This window comes from Petromyzon marinus, chromosome 4 (genome assembly GCF_048934315.1).
Source record: "Petromyzon marinus isolate PM22_M1 ecotype Great Lakes invasive population chromosome 4, UKy_Petmar_22M1.pri1.0, whole genome shotgun sequence".
Classification (NCBI taxonomy): Eukaryota; Metazoa; Chordata; class Hyperoartia; order Petromyzontiformes; family Petromyzontidae; genus Petromyzon; species Petromyzon marinus.
In genome coordinates this window covers 17,777,156-17,797,831 of record NC_133670.1, presented here as the reverse complement: position 1 = coordinate 17,797,831, position 20,676 = coordinate 17,777,156, and the positions used below count along the sequence as shown (strand labels likewise).

Genomic DNA, 20,676 nt, shown 5'->3' with positions numbered 1-20,676 from the left:
AATCAAGTTTGACGTTTAACCAGGTAATGGAACTCAGAGAGTCGAAAATAACTGCTAACATCGGCAGGTAGGATGGAAACATCACAGCCAGTTATGACTTAAACTGGTTAATAACGTCCTTCCAATGATTGCTCAGTTTATACCCATCTTCTCGGTTGAAATTGTGTCTGTGTTTATATATCTGGATGGCTTCATGAACGAATCTTTGCTGTTAACCAGTGGGTTTGCAGAGTACCTTCGTCTTGGAAAAATATATTTCGTGTGTGCCCACAGCGCTAAAACAATGATCAGTCACGGCCGAGGTATTGGTCCTACCGTGTTTCATATCTGCCTTATGTTCATGAACACAGTCCGAGACATGTCGCTTAGTTTCCCAAATGTAACTACTGCCGCAGACACAGCTTAGTTTGTAGACGCCGGGTATTGCATGTCAGGAATTACATCCTTCACAGATGGGATCAGATGACGAATTTTATGTACTGCATTGAATCGAACCTGGATCTTGTGTTTGCTCATGATGTTGGAAATCTTTTTGGTAACCCCTGCTATGTATGGCAAGGTGATGGTTATGATTGGGTCCTCAGATGGTTCTTTCCCAACGGTTGGGGTGAAAGCTTTACGGATTGTGTAGTCTGAATATCCATTCATCTTGAGGGCTTGGTGAACGTGCTCCAGTTCATTGGCTAGGTGGTGATGGTCGGAAATACAGCGAGCTCTATGGTGTAGATTTTGATGAGGGAATTATTCTGGGATGGATGGTGGTGGGAGTCAGGTTTTAGTTAGGCATCCGTATGGGTGGCTTTCCTATAGACAGTGTCCCATTGAGCCATCTGGTCTCTTTTCAATTAAACATCCAAGAATGGTAGCTTGCCATCCTTTTCCACCTCCATGGTGAATTTGATAGCTGGGTGTATGGATATGTAGATGACGAACGTGTATTCTACATATCTACATTTTCAATTTTTTCTTGCTGCGGTTTTCACACCTGATGATGATTGCTTGTGTTGCAGTCGAAACGTCGTGAGAATTTAATTGTTTTATATTTTTATTATTTTATTGTTTCCTATCTACGTGACTTTACCGAAAGAATCAAGAATATGAATCCCTGCAGTCACGAAAGCTTTAAATCAAAAATGTTTCTAAATGTGGAGGGAAAACCCAGAGGACCCGGAGAAAAATCCACGCTACGACATGGAGAGAGAACACGCAAACTCCAAATATGCAACAGACGTCAGGGTCGAGATCGTACCCACGACCTCCTGTATACCAGGCGAGGTAGTTAACATCTCTCCAACCCAGCGGTGCAGCACTGCAAGCAATTGCAGCCCTGCAATCAATTGCAATCAATTGCAGGGCTGAACAATGTTCTATTTGCATACAGTTCAACACGAAAGCCTAATGACACTTTTCCACTGTAATCATAAACGCCCCCCCCCCGCCCAAGTTATCGACAATTCTCACGCGCTCGTCGCGATATTCAAATTGAGACTCAAGACAATGTTGCCTCTGCCCAGTAACGAAGAAGAACAGGCTGTTGCTGCTCCCAATGTCACGTCGCTCATTCATTATTGACCGTGTGGTTTTTTTTCGTCTTCGCGTCGTCATTTGCAATTGGCTGGGGCTTAATTTGCATAAATTAAGACTCGCGAATGCCACTCGCGTGCCGTGCGCGGGCTTGCCCTCGAGGCGACGCAGGCGCCGCGACCGTGCGCGGCGCCCTAAAGCGCCTCGACTCGCCGTCACAAAAAGAATCCCTCCTACTAGCATCGTGCCTAGTTGGTTTTTTTTCCATTCCCCCCCCCCACCCCTTCCGTATCAAATCACGCAATTGAGCACGGTTTTTTTCCGGGCTCAGGGTCGTCGTTTGCCGTCCCAACCACGCCGCGCTACCCTTGCTACCCTTGCCACCGCCGCCACAGCTGCTTACGACAGCAGGGCGAGCGAACTTTCGGTGGGGGGTGTGGGGGGAACAAAAAATTCCTCCCTCGAGCTCTTAAAAATAACACACGAGAGGCTTGCGATGGACGCCCCGAGCGACGCGGGGCTTAAGAGAGCCGGTTTAACCCCAAAGGCCAAAACGCGAGCGTGAAAATCCTCGGCCGGGAGGTTTCCGCGCGCTTTGATCTCGCGGTAATGCGGCCCCGCTCGCAGCTCCTCGCAAGCGCACGGCACAGGGGAGGGGGCCCTCGGCACGGGACGACGTGGAGTGGGGGGGGGGCAGCGGCTAGAGACAGGAGAAAAGAGATGTACGTTTAACTTTGTTCGCACCGTACGTTGTCAACCATGCTAATTGAAGACGGAAATGGACAGGCAGAAACGCAGGCAAACGGGCAAGCAGGCAGGGAAAACAGACAGGTAGGCCGATAAATAGGCAGGCAGGCAAGCAGACGGACAGAGGAACAGATGGACAGACATATCAACAGGAGACTTGATGCAAAAACAAGCAGACAAATGGACAGAATAACTGAAAGCAGAAAATCCAATTGAGTTTTTATTGATGGATACACAGATGAACCCATTGATGAATGGACAGGATTGCATACATATAGATGGACAGAAATACATTTGGACTGACAGACAGATAAGCCAGCTTAGGGGACAGAGGGATGAAGAAATGTACGTGACTCACACGGACTAGATAGATAGACAGGGGGATTCAATTGCAGACAACCTGAAAGACAGACATCAAATGCTTGCATCCACTCAAAAGAAGGCAGGAGAATACTGCCGGATAAAGGCTGGGGGACAGTTCTAGTCATCAGCTGTGGCAACTAAAATATGTATCGCTGTAATAAGTAGACATCGGGCAACAGAAATAGAGAAATGTAACACAAACGGCAACCTACAAGACAGGAACACAAATAACAGCAAGCACACCACGACCTGAGATAACCTCTACAGATAGACACACACAAACACACACAGGCAGAAACTCTGGCGGATAACAATGATACGAATAATGATCATGCGGGGATTGTAAATGCGAACATTCACACACGAGAGGGTGTGGCTCAATGAGGGAGTGGTTGATAAACCGTCCCCAAAGTCAGTTCCCGACGGGGACCTATTCTTCATCCAAGCCCTTCCACGCCATGTGCACGGCACACGACAAGAAACTCCCATCCTTTCGCGACCCGCAACGATATTTTTGGAGGGAAAAAAATGAAATAATTATCATCGCCTAAATATACGTCTTGTCACAGCGGCTGTGGCCACGCGAGTTCCTGCATCGTTTCTGCCGAGCCTTTTTTGGGGACGTTTGCTCGCGAGATGGGACAGGCCTCAGGGGATCGAGTTTCAGCGTGGTTACTCACCAACGATGCGCTCTCTCCGCGAACCCTGAGCCAAGGCCTTAGAGTGGAAGTCCAGTGGTTGCGAACCCGCAAATGGTTCCATAGTGGTTACAAGATAAGATTACGGAAGGCATTCCCGCGAAGTTCGCTCCCCACTCCCGTCACAGATACAAAGAGTCATACTGCACTGTCGCCAACGTCCCCTTCCAGCCTATGGAGGGCGCTGGGGTCCATGGATTGTTGGCCAATCACTCCCCAATTCTGTACGATTGTAATATTCCATCTTTGCAACTATTGGTGACGGACGCAGACCCGTGCCTACTGCTTGTGTGATAACTATAGTTAAAGGTTCTATAGCCGACATAATTGGTAGTTAAGTCACCTGGTGTGTTTAAGAGTATTTATTTGGCTGCTATACATTTCCACATGATAGGTCACTTCGGTGAGCTATCATTTGTGACCAGGTCGCTTCTGAAAAAGCTATAGTTCTAGCTCAGTTGGCTTCACCTGGTAGAATAAAAAGAGTTTAGTTTAACACAGCAGCAATCAACAACTTTTCCTTCATGCCATCGGCAAATTTCCACAGCCGCAGCCATGGTGGAGCGAGTCGGTGACGGGGGTTGAGCTAAACTTTCGTGAGCTCTGCCATGCTGATCAAAGCAGGATGCCACTCGGGCAAAAATCTGGCATGGTGGAGCGAGCAGGTGGGCTCACACGTGGCAGCTTTGCCGAGTTATAACGCCGCAATAGCTTTTAGAATATGCAAACATTCCTGCTGTCAAGGTTGAAACTCTTGTGTAGCAGTTGCTGGTGATGGCACCTTCACAGAAGGGAGGTCCCTTCCCTTCAACAGCCAGAGCAGATTTACTACAGCCAGCAGAGCTCTATGACTCCCCAAAATGAGCTGTGAGAGCTGGCGCTGAACTACAACAGCCAGAGCTGATCGGAACAACCAGCAGTAATCTACAGCAGTATGTAATGAACTGCTACAACAGCCTGCACCGAGTCACAGCAGCCTGCTTGTGAGCTTCCAAGAGCCAACACTGAGCTTGCACAGCCATCGCTGCTGCTCGGCATTAACTATGCATCGATTCTTATGCTTGCGATACAAGCATCTAATTGTATGCCTGCGAAATGATTATCTGCGGTTCATCCAAATCATTTACAGATGAAAACAAAAATCTACCCAAAGAGGCAAAATGTGATAAACAATACAAATGAGAAAATAAAAGTTAGGGAAAACATTTTTGATTCTTCGATCAAATCATGGCCACCGCATTCCAACGATTCACCGAATAACTTGAGGGGAGGAGAGTTTTAATCATTGCATGTCTATGACTACAACAGCCTGCACTGAATCACAACAGCCTGGACTGAGCTTTGATAGCCAACATCGAGCTACCACAGCAATTGCTCCAATAGCCAGCACTCGGCGACTAAGAATCCATCATGGGTTCTGAAAGCCTGGACTGAAAAACAACATCATCATCATCATCCTCCTTAGCAGCCTCCTTTGCATAACAAGAACTCCATTGGCGTGGAACAGGGTCTCTCTCTCTCCAAGCTCGTGCTGGTTTCAAGGTATGACAGGCGAGTGCCTCTTGCCAGCCGCGTGTGGTAGGTTGTGTAACGTCCGCGCTGTTTTGATAATTTTGAGACGGCTGCTTTACAACAAGTAAACACCGTGATAAGGATGGACCCCCCCCAAAGATGCCACATCCCCAAAGTGTCTGCCACGAAGACACGACACGCCTGAATCCCTTCACAAACACACACTCCATAAAAAAAGCCATCTCCGTGAACATAAACTCAGCCGCCTAAATAAAATAAAAACACACACATACAGACACGCACACACGTGTACGCACAATAAAAACCGAACCTCATAAAATAAACCTGGGCTGGTAAACCTGGGCTCGTAATTACAGAATGCGGCATTTTTATTTTGCGCAAACAAGCGTACGCTGGTACGCAAACTCAATGGCAGCTTCAGTGTCGTTTTTTAAAATAAAATGTGAACACGTGCTGTTGAGCGGCCCCTGCCAGTTCGCTCAAGTAGCTCTGAAGTTTTCTGCCGCATGAAGAGAGTTTTGTTTAAAGCATACGCATGATAAAATCCGATAGTTTATGCTACGTGTGTGTTTTTAATTGGTTGTAAAACTTTTTTCCGTCGGAAAGTAAGTATTTTCATCGATGTTAATGCCATGAGAGGCATGTTGTATGAAAATGTGACTTTTAGAATTGTCCAATGTAATTTTATAAAAATGTGTTGAATGACCTTATCTTTATTACCTCCATGGACACAATAGGACATATCAGTGGTAAGGTGGCGAATAATACATATATGAATCGGTCTTGGACCCCTCTGCCTTCATAAACCCACAATCACCTATGTAGTAAAGAATGATCAAACAAACCCCACGACCAACACAGAGTGGCGAAGGCCTTCATCCAGCAATGGTTTCACAAAGGGCAGTTAATTCCGATTACGTAATTCATTATGAGCAGTACCACTGATCAATCTTGAATGAATGAATATAATAAGCCTTAATTTACACCAAACGAGCACCGATCTCTGTTAAAAAGGAGACCTGCACGAAACACATAACAAGGGTGCAAGCCAACAGCACAAGCACAAAAAAACAGAGCAAGCGTTTTCGCACCGCACAATCCGAAACGGCTAAGCCCAAACTCCACCCAAATACCGAGCAACCCCACCACGCAGGCGAGATGGGCTGTTACCGTCGCTGGCGTGAGCGCCGCCTTGCGGGGCCCCGGGCAGCAGCTCCCAGCTGCCGGCGAGGACCCCTCGCGATGGGGATGCGGAGACCACGTCCCTCTTCTTGATGAACGCGCCGCTCAGCAGCCTCTTCACCCGGCTCTCCTCCGCCACCGGTTTATCTCTGCGCGGACTCCGGACCACGCGCCCACCGCGCTCACCGTTCATCTCCCCATCCTTTGGCTCGGTCGACAGGTTTCTGCCACCGCCACCCGGAGCACCGCTCTCTTTTTCATCGTCCGTCGACGGGCCGCCCCCTCGGCCGCGTATGCTCGAGAGTTTCCTCCCGAGCGACAGCTCTCGGAATTTTTGGCCAAGGCTCAGGCTTCTCTTCCGCAGGGCCGGGCGAGCTTGTCTGCTCGCTGCCACTTCCGGCACGTCCGTCAGCTCCGGCTGGAATCTCCTACGAGCGAGGGCCTCAGCGGCAGTCGCCATTGCGCAGCTGTGCGATCGAGCCCTGTGATGTGCCACCACCATCTCTGCCTCACTGTTCTGGACTTGGTCCCCTGCGCTGGCATCGATGACATTGCCCACACCGCCGCTGTGCACCTGTGGAGTTGTCTGCCGCTCGGCCTCCACGCACAGGCGTCCTGAGCGAGTGGATGCACTGGAGCTCCCTTCATAGTCCTCCTCCGACGTGGCTTTGTTACACGGCTTTACTCGGGGGTTACAAGCATCTGGCTGGAACGTTACCAATTGATTTGCATCACCTTCATGGGTGGCCGGTTTAACAGCCTCCATATGTGGCTTCTGTTCCACTTTGAGAAATGCATGTGCTGGGGAGGACGAAGTAGAATCCACAGGTAAATCATTTTTTTTCTGAAAATGTTTCTCTTTTTCGTGAGGCTCATGCCAGGCGGGTGGGCAATGACCAGTGGCATCAGACGTGGACAGGAAGCCCTGCTCCACCAGCCCCGGTTCCAACCCATCCCGACCAGGAGGGAGGCAGCGGTTGGCCCGCTCTTCCTGCAGCAGCCGCGCGCTCCTGCGGGCCCTCTCGCCGAGCAGGAACACGAGCTCCGGGTTTCGGCGCCACACTGTCTGATGCAGGGCCCTCGGGCTGGGCGGTGGCACGTCCACGCGGCCCGTGATGCAGCTGACGGTGTGAGCGCGCTTCCTCTGCTCTGGCGCCATCGCCGGGCGCCACGGCTGAGCATCGGCGCCGTCCCTGCCGCTCTTCCCGGGGGCAGCACCAGCAGCACTCCCTACCGGTGATCCAGCAGCGCCGTCCAGACTGGCAGGGTCATTGCCCTTGGAGGGCCTATTGTGCACCTCCATCTCGGCGAGCATCACTCCACGTTTGAAATTGTCCGCCGGCACGCGCTGGAGGGCCGCGTTGGACGGGAGGACCTTGGTGTCGAACCGCCCATCGCCGTACGCTTTCCCGCTGGCTCCTCGGCGTCCCATGGCCAGGCCACTCCGAGTCAGGCTCTCGTAGCTGCCGGCACGCGCCCCTTCTCGGCCGGCGCAATCTCCGTTAAGGGCGCTCGCAACGTCACGACCTTTGGCCGCTGGGGCAAACTCGCCGGCGGGCACCAAGCCGTCCTCCTTGAGCGCCAGCGGCTCTTTTCTGACCAGAGTCACGGAGATGCGGCACACGGTCCTCCTCTGAAACTCGCCCCTGCGACCCGGCACTGGGGAGTCGTGCGGGTCCATCATCGCGTCCTCGTGACGGTAAACAAAATCAATTGTTTACGCTGCCTTCATCGCCCAACGTCTCGAGGCCCTTTTTCCTCATACAGCAGTCTCCCTCCCCTCTCCACTGTGGCGATGGCAGCAGCACCAGTAGCATTGGCATCAGCTACAGCAGCTGCAGGCTCACCCAGGACGCCACGTTACATCGCTTCGCGGTCACGCACCTGACAGCTTGCACAACGCGTTCGAGCGTCGCGCGTGGGGATTGACGCTACCACGCCGACGGTGGTGGCGGCGGCGTGCGGCACTTCACCTCAGGGCAGGCTCAATCGTCACGGCAGCGGGAGGACGGCAGAAGCACTCATGACATCTCCGACGCACGGGGCCCCCGCTCGCGCGAGCCGCTCAATCGAAAGACAGTCCGCGCAGCGCCCGCCGCGTCGTTGGCCGTGCGTGCGGTGTCTCCACGCGCCGCCGTCGAACGACAGGAGCTGCTGACATCTCGGTGCGCGGGGCAGCGCGCGAAGGAACTGTAAACACAGCTGCTGCCACTGCTAACGAAGCCTCAGCGTTGGCTCATGGGCTCACTCCTCCCAGCCACCCCCACCTCCTACCTCCCCCCCCCCCCCAAAACACCGATCCACCCATCACCCCGTCATTCCCGCCCCACTCCGGCACACGCACAGCCCGTGCCTTACAACACAATGTCTAAAGCCACACGCAAATGTGGGTGGGAACACAATCCTTATAAGGACGCTTTGGGGGCAGGCTGCAAAAACTGGCGTGGATTTTTGCCGTAACAAGGCATCTTTACGGAATGGAAACACAAATTGCGTGGCCTGGATTTTTTGCTGCACATTAAAGAAATCAATACGTCATGTATCAAAGGATAAATATTATTTGTATTTTTAATTATACAGGACATGTGTGAGTGTGGATAATGTCAATGGTATTTGTATAGGAAAATATGATTTATTTGTGTGTGACCCTACTGAATATAATTTTTCTCCTCCACCATAAAAAACCCTTTGTTCAACCACCATGATTAATGCAGCCTCATGAGACAGGTTTGGCCTAGACGCTATGCAAATCCACACTGTAACTGTATCATATTTACACATTTGGCAGGAAAACAAGTCAGTGTAATGACACGATGCACGAGGCTGTGTGGAGCCGAGTAAGATGTGAAACGGAATTTTTCACGCGGATTAGGGAAATGTAGGTGGATAAAAACCAGCAAGCACAGTTCGGTTTGTGGTGAGCTTCTTGGCCGTGTTACCTGGTATCTCTTACCTCGACGTCTCTTCCCACTATCATGATAATCAATTTCTCATTTACCATCACAATGGGATCTCCTCTTGTCTTTCATTTTCACATTTTCCTCTCTCTCTCGCATACAAAACACTGTCCAGTTTTTTTCAATGTACTGATTTATTTTCTTTTGTGTTCGTTTTTCCGTGTGAGAAATATTATACCGTCAGATCCATTCACTCACAATTACTCATGAAAGGTGCCAACATGTAACACTGACATATGTTGGCATCATTTTGGGTTTATTTTGACGAAAATACAATTCTGCCCACACAAATGATATTTGCAAGCATTGAACCAAAAATAAAATATTTACTAAATTACAGGTTTCCTGAAATCACTGTCTGACTCTCTGAAGCTGAGACCGGGTTTTTTTCCCTCCATATTCAATATTTAGCAACCCACAATGCACTCTGACCCGGTACAGTAGGGATCGGAGCCCTGAGTTGGCACCTCTGAGATCCTGGGTTCAAACCCAGGATTTAGCCGACTGTGATAAAAACAGGTTCTCAAGTAGAGTGGGGGTTGATTGCTTGTCACTTAATTTTGTTAAATCCCAGCTCTTAGAATAACAAAATGTATCCTTTTGATTGCCACACGACACCGTGAAGGTCGTGATTTTTTTTTCTATCTACGTGACTTTACCGAAAGGTGCCAACATGAATTCCTGCAGTCACGAAAGCTTTAAGTCAAGAGAATCCTTCAGGAACTAAGGAATGAGACGCTTCACAACACCAGGAAAGGCTCATTAAGAGCTTTGGCTGCATGCTTCAGACTTTGAGATGATACTTGACATCAAACATCAGACACAAGAAAATTAACTCCCACGTTGGCACTTAAATATCGTCAATTTGAGGAGACAGTGCCCGCGGGGCTGCTTGGCAGGCAGAGCACAAGAAAGAGAAGTAGGGGGAGAGAGGGGGGACTCATGGATGTTGGCACAGTACAAAGCGCCGAGATGGCATATGCAGGACGACGAGTGGAGGGTGGCTTGTCGTGGAAGCCTCCGCCTACTGTAAAGACACGGGAGACATTGTAACGGGTGGCGCGGCACGCTAATGATGCAGTTAGGTCAGCTGGAACCATGTCCATCAGCGCACGCCCCCGACGTGTCCACAGACCTGAAAAGTGTCACAATCCAGCCTCACGCATCGTAGGCCTTTCTTGTCTGCTCTTTGAAATATATTTTTAGGCCGATTTCCCTTTAAAGGTGCTCGATCGCCGCTCTTTTATCGTTTGTGCGCTGTTAACACCCCACCAGCGTTGTAGTGCGTAATGAGCGAACGCAAACGCCGCTCGTTTGACACGAGCGGTACGTCGAGGCGAGCGCTCTCCCATCAGCGCCGCGTCGTCAATTAAAGTATGCAAATTACTCGGCAGTAATTAACGGAGCGGCTGAACTCGATCTCACAACAGTAGGACCCCCGGAGCAATTAAACAACTCTCCTCAGTAGGTGCACTTTCTCCACAGCTTCAAACCGCCGGCGAACAAACGCACATCAAGAACCCCCCCCCCCCCGACTACCCTCACCGCCACCCACCAGCTCTCTCAAGATTGGCCGCGGGGGATGTAATTTACAATAATGAAGGGGCATTGAAGGAAAGGCTGATTACTGATTCTCGATCAGACAGATGTCTGTCAGGGCTTGTAAACTTAATTACAGGCAATGACAACTGTTGATTGCCAAAATGTCTCTTCTTGCCATTGTGTTTGTTTGTTTGTTGCCTTCGGGCAAAGTGAAAATTGTGTGCGTTACAAATTACCATTGTTCATTTTCGAGCAGTGACAATAATGGTATCCTTTTTTATCACAAGGTGAGTATCCATTAAGGCAGCAAGCCTTTTCCAAGTTACAACTGGATAGAGCAAGTCATTAACTTAGCGACAATACGTTACAGCGCCTCTAAAAAGTATCGAGTAAAATAAAATACGGAAAATATACAACAGCAAAAGCAACGATGCACATTATACACATCGCACTCGGAGGGGAAAGATTAATAAAGTTTCAACTTACAATTTTTTTTTATTTCAGAATAAAAAGCACAGTGCGATTTACATGTTCAAGAACCAGGATTTTCACCAAAATTTAACTGAAAGAAAATCTGCGTGTTAGGAAAGGTGAAACCTCCGGTGTAATTATACGACAAACGTAGCTGAAACACACTCTTCCATTGACACCGTTCAAAAAAAAAACGAATTGAATCAGATTAAGCCATATCATTACGAGGCCTGACCCAAAAAGGTCAATTATCAATCGATAATTCAATCGATAATTGACCTTTTTTTCCGAGAGCTGACTTGGTCGGCGACTTGTGCGAATACACGAGGGGACACGGCTGGCTGTATGTGGAGAGAGTCTGAACAGGTGACCCACCGCTGAACAGCGGTCACGCCTTACCTATGAAGCGTCGATGTAACGTCACGGAACGCCGCCACCCCCCCCCCCCCCCAGACAAAGGGCCTCATAGCTTTGAATCGCAAAGATCGTGCTCGGGTTTAAACGGCCGCGGAGTGATTGTGTTGCTTCCTCCGTTGGTTTGTGTTTGCTTGAACGCTATGACAATGAATAGGCGCACAGCAATAATTATAAAATGGTGAGAAAATAAAACTCCCATGAATAACTTTCACCGTAAGCACCTGCACAAGACCCTCATTATGAATTACATTTAATTATATATGAGTTCCTGCATTATTAAATGTTTTTATTTTATATTTCATGCGTTTTCAAATTATTACAAAGCAGAATATTCCACGGAGGAGTCTGAGATTGCCGAGCGATCCCATTAAATTTTATTTGATCCACGTTTGATATATGTTACATACATCAATGTTATATACATCAATGCAGTGTTGTTCACGAGCTCTATAAGTCGATGGGGAACAAACACTAATAATATTATTTGGTGTTACCGCAGTGGTGCACAAGCAAAAATAATAAATACAAATATATTATTACATTCGTCAATAACACTGCCTTAAAAAGAAAGAGTATAGAACAGACGTTTCTGGTAATGGCCCTTCTTGACAGCATCTAGAGAGGCCGGAGAGGTGTAGTTACCTCTGTCCGAAATGTTGCTCATTGAATAACTTTGCTTTTTAAAGCAGTGTAATGGACGAATGTATATATTTTTTTACAAGCTTTTATTTAACTCACTCTGTCTGTTGTTATTGTTGTTGTTGTATCCTCAAATCTTGTACCTCAATTTTAACCCACTTCCCAATGTGGTATCGACTGCAAACTTGGTATACTTATGTCATACTGATGACAATAACTATATTCTATCAAAACAATTTTAAACATTGTTTTTTATATGTTATGTTTCGCCACGCTCAACTTACGTTGGCTTTAAATGACCACGGTCCGTTACGTTGTGGCAAGCTTTGCGGACACTTCTTGGAGTCGTGGAGTTCTGCCATTACTCGTACGGTACATTTCATGAAGGTGTGTTTTAAAAAAAAAGTATTTTTAAATATTACTTATTACATATGTAAGAGTCACACCCTCATATATCCGTGGAAGACTTATTGGGTCTTTAGGCCCTCTTTCAGGAGCATCTTGCATTGGGATGTTTGACCAATTCTGTATTTGGCTTCATGTGGGAGAAAATTGGAGTGCCCAGAAAAAAATGGACGCATGTAAGGGGATAACATGCAAAGCTCTGCACAGACATCATCATGTAAATTAAGCGTTATGTAAAATTACATTGCCATATTTTGTCTCTGTCATTTACGAGAACGTGTGTGTGTGTAATAATTATATGACCTGTACTGTATCTTAATTTGTGCATTCATAGAAGGCCTTACTGAGTCCCAAAACTCATTCTAAAGAGGGTCTTGTTTTTTGGCAAAATCCCATTATGAATTCTGCAAATGGGGGAAACCCCCCCCCGCCCCAACAAACATTTCACAAACGTAAAAAGAAAACCCTACTTGCTGTACAAGCGTCTCATTGCCGTGGAGGTGGAAGTCTGAGGTACAAGATGGTTATCTGTGATTCACCACCTTGGTGAGTTCTGAATCAGCTCCCCTGCCCCCCCGCTCACAATGAATAGTCACAGTTTAGTTTCGTACATTTTGAAGCCAGCTGGCCACGATAGGACAAAACTTAGCCCACTTTTCACCAGGCAACTGAAGAGCACACACACTAAGTGTATCTAGCCTTACAATAACAAATTTCAGAATCACAAAAAGAAACCACATACGTACTATTAAACATACTTCGAATAAAAATTACACTTAAAATCAAATTAATGGTCCTTATGCTGTTCAGGACACTTGTTTCAGTGCCCAAACGGGCTATTTAGAACACACGTGAGCGCCAACCGAACATCGTGAGGAAAATGTTTGAAATCGCAATTCAATTCAATAGTCTAAAATGTACAATTTTAGTTCATATAGCGCCTCTAGTGGCTACGGGGGGTCACGTGAACGCATGACATACCAAATACACGGACAGAAAAGAAACGACGAATCTCGAGGCATCGTTGCACGCCTACCGAACCATCAACACTTGTTTCCAAGTCGCCCAAAGGACGTCTTTAAACGTCTCTGAACATCGCACGCGGCGCACAGAGCAAACGCAAACTCGGGGGTGGGGGGGGGGGGCAAAGCATTACGCGGGGCCCACAACAATAATCTGCAAGGGGCCGTCCATAAATGACGTCACGCAAATTTTGACGATTTTTGACCCCCCGACCCTCGTCACACAGCGTCACAAAAAGTCAGACCCCCCCTCAAATATGACGTCACAAAGCTCTGCCCCCCCCTCCCCCCAAAAAATAAAACATGCTTCAAATCGCTTTAAACTATTGTCATTGTAGTGCGTATTTAATGTGGCGCTGCACTCTGATGTTGTAAGAGAAAACATTTATTAAAAAGTCTATTTAATTAACTAGAACGTGTTGTCTATATTTATTTGATCACTATGATCACTGTTACATTGCATTTATGGCTTTATTTTGGTGATTTTGAAAAGTTTTTTTGGGTTTGGCCATGTTTTTGTTTATTGTAGTACGGAGTTAGACTGATGGCCTTAATCTTAGTTGTCTTATTCTTAGTTTTTTCGGTAAAGTCACGTTGAAGAGAAACAACAAAATAACAAAATATGAATTACTGCAGTCACGAAAGCTTTAAATCAAAACTTAGTTGTCTTGTGGTTGTTGTTATTTGACTTGCATCCCACTGGGATTTTTGCACACAGCGTTGGTGTACGGTGCTATTTCAGGAATATTTTGATGTTTTTTTTTCCTGGATTTTCTGTTTGCACAGTCACAAAGTCACTTTAAGATGTTTTCTTGTTCATGTTTTTGTTTTTTGTTTGTTGCGGTTGCACCCGATTCAAGAGGCGAACGGCTCACAGGGCTATACCAAATAAATGGAACTATGATTTAAAGTTGGGCATTTTGATGTGACGTCACATTTCTCAACCCCCCCCCCCTCGTCACACATCGTCATAAACATCTGACCCCCCCCCCAGGTGCGTGACGTCATTTATGGACGGCCCCCAATGTTAAAACATGATCTCCAATGGCACGTTTCAACTCTCTCGCACTGACACTGCCAACACCCAACACCTGGTGTTCCAACAGCTGAGATGATGACGGTGATGCAAGCTCGACTCAACATTGTCTGTCCGCATGTTAACAACAACGCGGAAGCAACACGTGACGAGCACACTTTCCAACCTTACAGATTATTAATTTCTGAACACTTTTTTTTTACCACCACAAGCCGAGTTTACGAAAGATAATCGGGCCGTTTTAGAAGAACAAATAATGCAGATGAGTTAATTCATTCATATATATGATGGGCACCTGCTATTTTCAGGCAGCCCCCCATCCCAGTTCTAACCAAGCTCAGACTTGCTTAGCTTCCAAGATTTTGACGAGATCGAACCCATTCAAGGGCACTTGGCCACTGACAAGAGGGGAGCAGATCAGAGGGAAATAAGGGAAGTGAGTGGGGGTAATGCCACCTGAGAGCCCACATTTGTTTCTTGTTAGGGTGGAATACCATGCAATGCAGGATAGCTCTGCTGCTGATCTGGAACGGGGGGGGGGGGGGCTTGCGACACTTTAAATGACCTGGCACGAACAGATTTTAACCGCACCGATAATGTACTAACAGGAAAAACAAGTCTGTCAACTTGCTTGACACACACACAGAAAGACGAGGAATGCTCCGTATATCCGCCTTTGGCCACAAATCACTGGTTCTGAACCTCTGCAGTATTTACGGCCGTGTTTGCATGCCCCCTTTGTGTGACAGCGGGTACAGGACACGGAGCGCTCGTCGTCACAGTGGCGGCGTTCCGAGTTATTATTTTTAACGAAAGTGCTCGCTTGCAACCCAAGCTTAGCAACGAGAAGCGTGGTTTATCACTTCTCGCATCGTTAAGCCACAGCCACCGCCATGCATGCGATCCCCGACGGCGTGTGAAGGTGAAGTTGGGGGTGCAGTGAAAGATGGCATGGATGGAAAAGGTCATTGAAGAAATAAAGGTCTGAGAATTCCTGTTCCCCCGATAAATGAACATACCTGTCAACCTATTGTCAGTGCCTACCTTATTACATACCTTATTGGTCACCCACGTACCCTTATAAATCTCAACGTTCATCCTACAAAGTCGCATCACAAGGGATAAAGACAAAGAAAAAGACCCAAAATGTGCCCGTATTGAAACGGCTGTACGCCGTATGGACCTGAAAACTCAATTTCCCTGTACAAGAATACGGGATAAACCATATGGATTGACACGGTATGCATGAACACGTGCATAAATCTATACCATACATCTCAATGGGTGCTTCCCTGCTTACACAAAAGCCATGTAATGAACCACTGTAGCTAGATTGACTAAACTGGGTCGGATGGGTTAATAATGTCTTCGGTAGCATGTCTCAAAGCATAGTTTATAAACAAGTCTCAAAATATAAACATTCCCATCCCGCATGCGATCCTATTGCCACAACACAGCCAAAGCGATACCAAAGCAATACCAGCATCAGCTGGTATTGCTTTGGTATCGCTTCTGCATGTTCGAGTTATCTAACCTTTACTCTCTGTTAACTAACCAAAGGCAAAATCAGTTCGAATCGTGGGTAATGATGTGAGCCAAACGAATAAACAAACAAAAAACAACTCTGAACAAACACAAATAGAACGTCCGCCTCTTGTTAGTCGACGCTCATGATGAAAAAGAGAAGATGAAGAAGAAAAAAACGACGCCTGATGGAAGACCACACCGAGGCGCACGTGGGTTGGAACCCACGGCTCCCCGCTCGGCCGGCTAACTTGAACCCCGCCTGTAAAACCGTCTGAACGAGCCCCCACACTGGGGGGGGGGGGGGGGGGGGCTAGGCCTCCCCGTTTTAATGGTCGCGCCGCAGTTAACGACGTCGCGGGGGTCACCGAATCACCCCCCCCCACCCACCCCTTTGCATCCGCAAAAACTTCCGTGGGCCAAAACGCTGCCCGCATTCTTAATGCGCCGAAGCCGTTTTAAAAGTTCGCTCACACGCGGCAGCACCACGCGAGCAGCACAATCACGCCGAGCTGACGCTGACACCGGACGCCACCGCCAGCCTCGCCGGAATGTAAATGAGTACGCGAAAAGCCGGCAGACAGTGAATACATTCACGCGGTTGGGTTCAATTAACACCTGATAATTGATTTGAAGCTTTCGTGACTGCAGGAATCCATACTCTTTGGTTCTTTCGGTAAAGTCACGCAGGTAGAAAAATAAAATAAATCACGACGTTTCGATCGCAACCCAAGCGGTCGTCCTCAGGCGGAAAAAAAACAAATCCAGCAGTGTTTCTTCCTGGTTCAGCAGTTACACTGCCGGATTATTTTTTTCCGCCTGAGGACGACCGCTTGTGTTGCGATCGAAACGTCGCGATATATTTTATTTCTTATATAGTTTTATTTTTCTACCGACGTGACTTTACCGAAAGAACCAAAGAGTACCTGGTAATTATGAATGCTCTACATTTGGCCTCCGGAGGAGATAAAGGGCACCTTTTATTTATTTTAAAAACCTGCAATGAGAGACAGCTTTGAGGCACACCTAAAATGTTGCGGGCTCCATATCACTCAACTGGGTGGAGCGGTGGCACCATGGCTAGCGCACTACACAATTAACCCATCATTTTGTTCCCGGACATGGCTAATATCAGCGGCTTTACATAGCTTGATGAAGCTAGTTGTAATTACTGGCGAAACGTCGTACTAATACTCTTTGGTTTCTTCGGTAAAGTCACGTAGATAGGAGATAAAATGATAAAAATTAAGTGAATAAAAATATCACGACGTTTCGATCGTAACACAAGTGGTCGTCACCAGGAAAAGGGGTTATCCTCTAAAGGCAAACTGTTTTTAAAGGTTTGGAGATGGGCGTAGCCCAAGTGTATCAGCAGCACCAGCAGCATGGGCGGTGCACCAATGCCATTGGAGCAACAATGCCAATGCAGCAGCAATGCCAATGCAGCAAAGGGCCGCCAGGAAATCCCTGCACCCCGCTCCACACACCACAATGCTGACGGTGGAGGTTGATTGGCAAGAAAACACAAGTCAAGTCATGACCCAAAGTGGTTGATGACATGTTTCCAATATAACTTTCTCTCAGTTAAAATTGTGTCTGTGTCTGTATATACGGATGGCTTCATGAACGAATCTTTGTTGATAGCCAGTAGGCTTGCAAAGTACCATCGTCTTAGAGAAATCAATTTCCTGTGAGACAGCCGCATTCAAATAATGATCAGCCACGGCAGAAGTATTGGTCCTACCGTGTTTCAAATCTGCCTTATGCTCACGAACACGGTCCGAGACATGTCGCTGAGTTTCCCCAATGTAACTGCTGCCGCAGATACAGCTTAGTTTGTAGACGCCGGGATATTGCATGTCAGGAATCTTGTCCTTCACGGATGGGATCAGATCACGAATTTTATGTACTGTGTTAAAAAGGACCTGTATCTTGTGTTTGTTCATGATTTTGGAAATATTTTTGGTTACCCCTGCTATGTATGGCAGGGTGATGGTTTTGATTGGTTCCTCAGATGGCTCCTTCCTCACGGTTGAGGTGATGGCTTTGCGGATTGTGTCGTCAGAATATCCATTCGCCTTGAGAGCTTGGTGTACGTGTTTGAGTTCACTGGTTAGGTGTTCATGGTCAGAGATACATTTAGATCTATGCTGTAGCGTTCTGATGAGGGAATTCTTCTGGCATGGATGGTGGTGGGAATCAGGTTTTAGGTAGGCGTCAGTATGGGTTACTTCCCTGTAGACAAAATGGCTCATTGAGCGATCTGGTCTCTTTTTGATTAGGACATCCAAGAAAGGTAGCATGCCATCCTTTTCTACCTCCATGGTGAATTTGATGGCTGGGTTATAGAATTGATGTGGTCGAGGAATTGGTTTAGAGCCAGTCGGCCATGTGGCCAGATGACAAACGTGTCATCCACGTACCTCTTCCACGAGGACGGGCGTACAGTGGATGCCTGTATGGCGTCCGTCTCAAATTTTTCCATGAAAATATTGGCTACAACTGGAGATAAGGGAGAACCCATTGGGGTACCTTCAACTTGTTTGTAGAATGTTCCATTCCAGGTGAAGTATGTATTGGTGAGGCAGTGTCTCACCAGGGCCGGTACATCAGCATTCAATCCTTGTTGGACCAAATCTTCAATAATTGCAATGGTATCAGACACAGGAACTTTGGTGAACAAAGAAACTACATCGAAACTGACGAGTAAATCATCTGGGGACAGTGAGATGTCTTTAATTGACCATACCAGGTGAGCTGAGTTAAGTACAGAAGAAGTGGTCTTACGCGTGAATGTCTGTAACGTCTCAGACAGATGTCGGGCCAGTTTGTAGGTGGGTGAGCCAATGGTGGAGACGATGGGACGAAGGGGTGTACCTTGTACGTCGTAGTCAGATTGTAAATGTTGTGGCTTGGCTATCCAACACACCGGTGTGCTGTACTAGTGACAAATTGGCATGTTCTGTTTACGTGACAAACCTTACTAATTGGCTGTTGGGTGGTGGCGGGTTTAACGATATATTTACGCGATCTAACCTCAAAACCTACATTATGGATATTGGTCGCGAAAGCCTACGTGTCAAACTGACATGGTATGTATTGAATAATTAAAAACATATTGAGAGTCCAGTTGGCTCCTCCCCTGACTCATAAGCCCATGTGTTCAGGCCCAATGTGCCCAGGCCTGCTTGTCATACACCGACTGAGAATATGAATGCGCATACAGCCCGTCAAGGGCGGGTGGTGCAGTTGCCCCGGGCACCCCTCCTAAGGGGACGGGGGGGGGAGCACAGGAATAAGTTGCTGAATTGTTGTAAACTAAGCAAGCCGTGCTGGTTGGTGGCTCAAATATTTTGTCGGGTGGGGGCAAGGATGACACCTTGTCCCGGGGAGTCAAAATTCCTCGCTGCGGCCACGGCGGTCCGTGGAGCCACAGCCCCCTTCAGGGAGCCCCGAGCACCTTCACCTAATCACGGCGTTGATCAAAGGGCAAACCGAGCATTACGCTCCAGAATAAGCCACTGTGCGCACCGTGAACCATCCAACCGTGATATAAAATAAACTCCACTCCCACCCACTGCTTCAGAGAGAGAGAGAGAGACCGCGCACTTCAAAGTGGCGGCGCTGTTTATGTTGCGTTGCCGCAAACAAAGGTACGGGCGGTGTTAACGTGTTAACAAATCAACACCGACAATAAACAATCAACAAGTAAACACTGCGCACTGGGCCACACACGCACGCGCGTCGCTCCCACCCCCTCCTCCCGTGTTCTCTCGCGCGCCCCCACGTCACAGAGCGAGCGGGCGCCCTCATTGGCTGTTGCCGACTCTTTGATTCTTTCGGTGAAGTCACGTAGGTAGAAAAAAAATTACGACGTTTCGATCGCCACACAAGCAATCGTCCTCTATCCCACCTGAGGACGATTGCTCGCGTGGCGATCGAAACGTCGTGGTCTATTATTATTTTCAACCCACGTGACTTCACCGAAAGAACCAAAGAGTATGGTTTCCTGCAGTGACGAAGGCTTCAAATCAAGATTGACTGTTGCCTCTCGACGCTGGCTTCTGAGACAATGCGAGGGACTGGGGGGGGGCAGAGGAGAGGAACCGGCGTGCTCGTGTTGCCATCTGCTGGTGGACGGGAGCGTTGCACCACAACTTTGGCTCAGCGGTGAACAACAACAAAAACCGGCCTCGCGTGGTCTTTAAAATATGGGGCCGTCCATAAATGACGTCACGCACCTAGGTGGGGGGGGGGGTCAGACATTTGTGACGATGTGTGACGAGGGGGGGGGGGTGGGGGTTTGAGAAATTTAACGTCACATCAAAATGCGCAACTTTAAATAAATATAAACACGTTCTACTTCATTCAATAGACTTTTAATAAATGTTTTCTCCTACAACATTAGAGTGCAGCGCAACATTAAATACGCACTACAATGACAATAGTTTAAAGCGATTTGATGCATGTTTTATATTTGGGGGGGGGGCATTGCTTTGTGACGTCATATTTGATGGGGTCTGACTTTTTGAAACGCCGTGTCACGAGGGGGGGGGGGGGGGTCAAAAATCGTCTAAAATCGCGTGACGTCATTTATGGACAGCCTCTATCTATAA

The 20,676-nt window shown here is 47.7% G+C and overlaps 1 protein-coding gene across 3 annotated transcripts in view; it reads right to left on the bottom strand.

The window, feature by feature from the left end:
• Positions 1–20,676, bottom strand: part of LOC116938557 (arf-GAP with GTPase, ANK repeat and PH domain-containing protein 1-like) — a 176,386-nt gene that overhangs the window by 116,181 nt on the left and 39,529 nt on the right. For 2 of the 3 annotated variants that reach the window (XM_076059407.1, XM_032945827.2), the window contains exon 1: positions 6,036–8,320. The exons of the other annotated variant lie outside the window; for it this stretch is intronic. In XM_076059407.1, coding sequence (XP_075915522.1) covers positions 6,036–7,731 — 1,696 coding nt within the window. In that variant the 5' untranslated portion in view covers positions 7,732–8,320. Of the gene's footprint in view, positions 1–6,035; positions 8,321–20,676 lie in introns of those variants that run through there. 3 annotated transcript variants of the gene reach the window in all.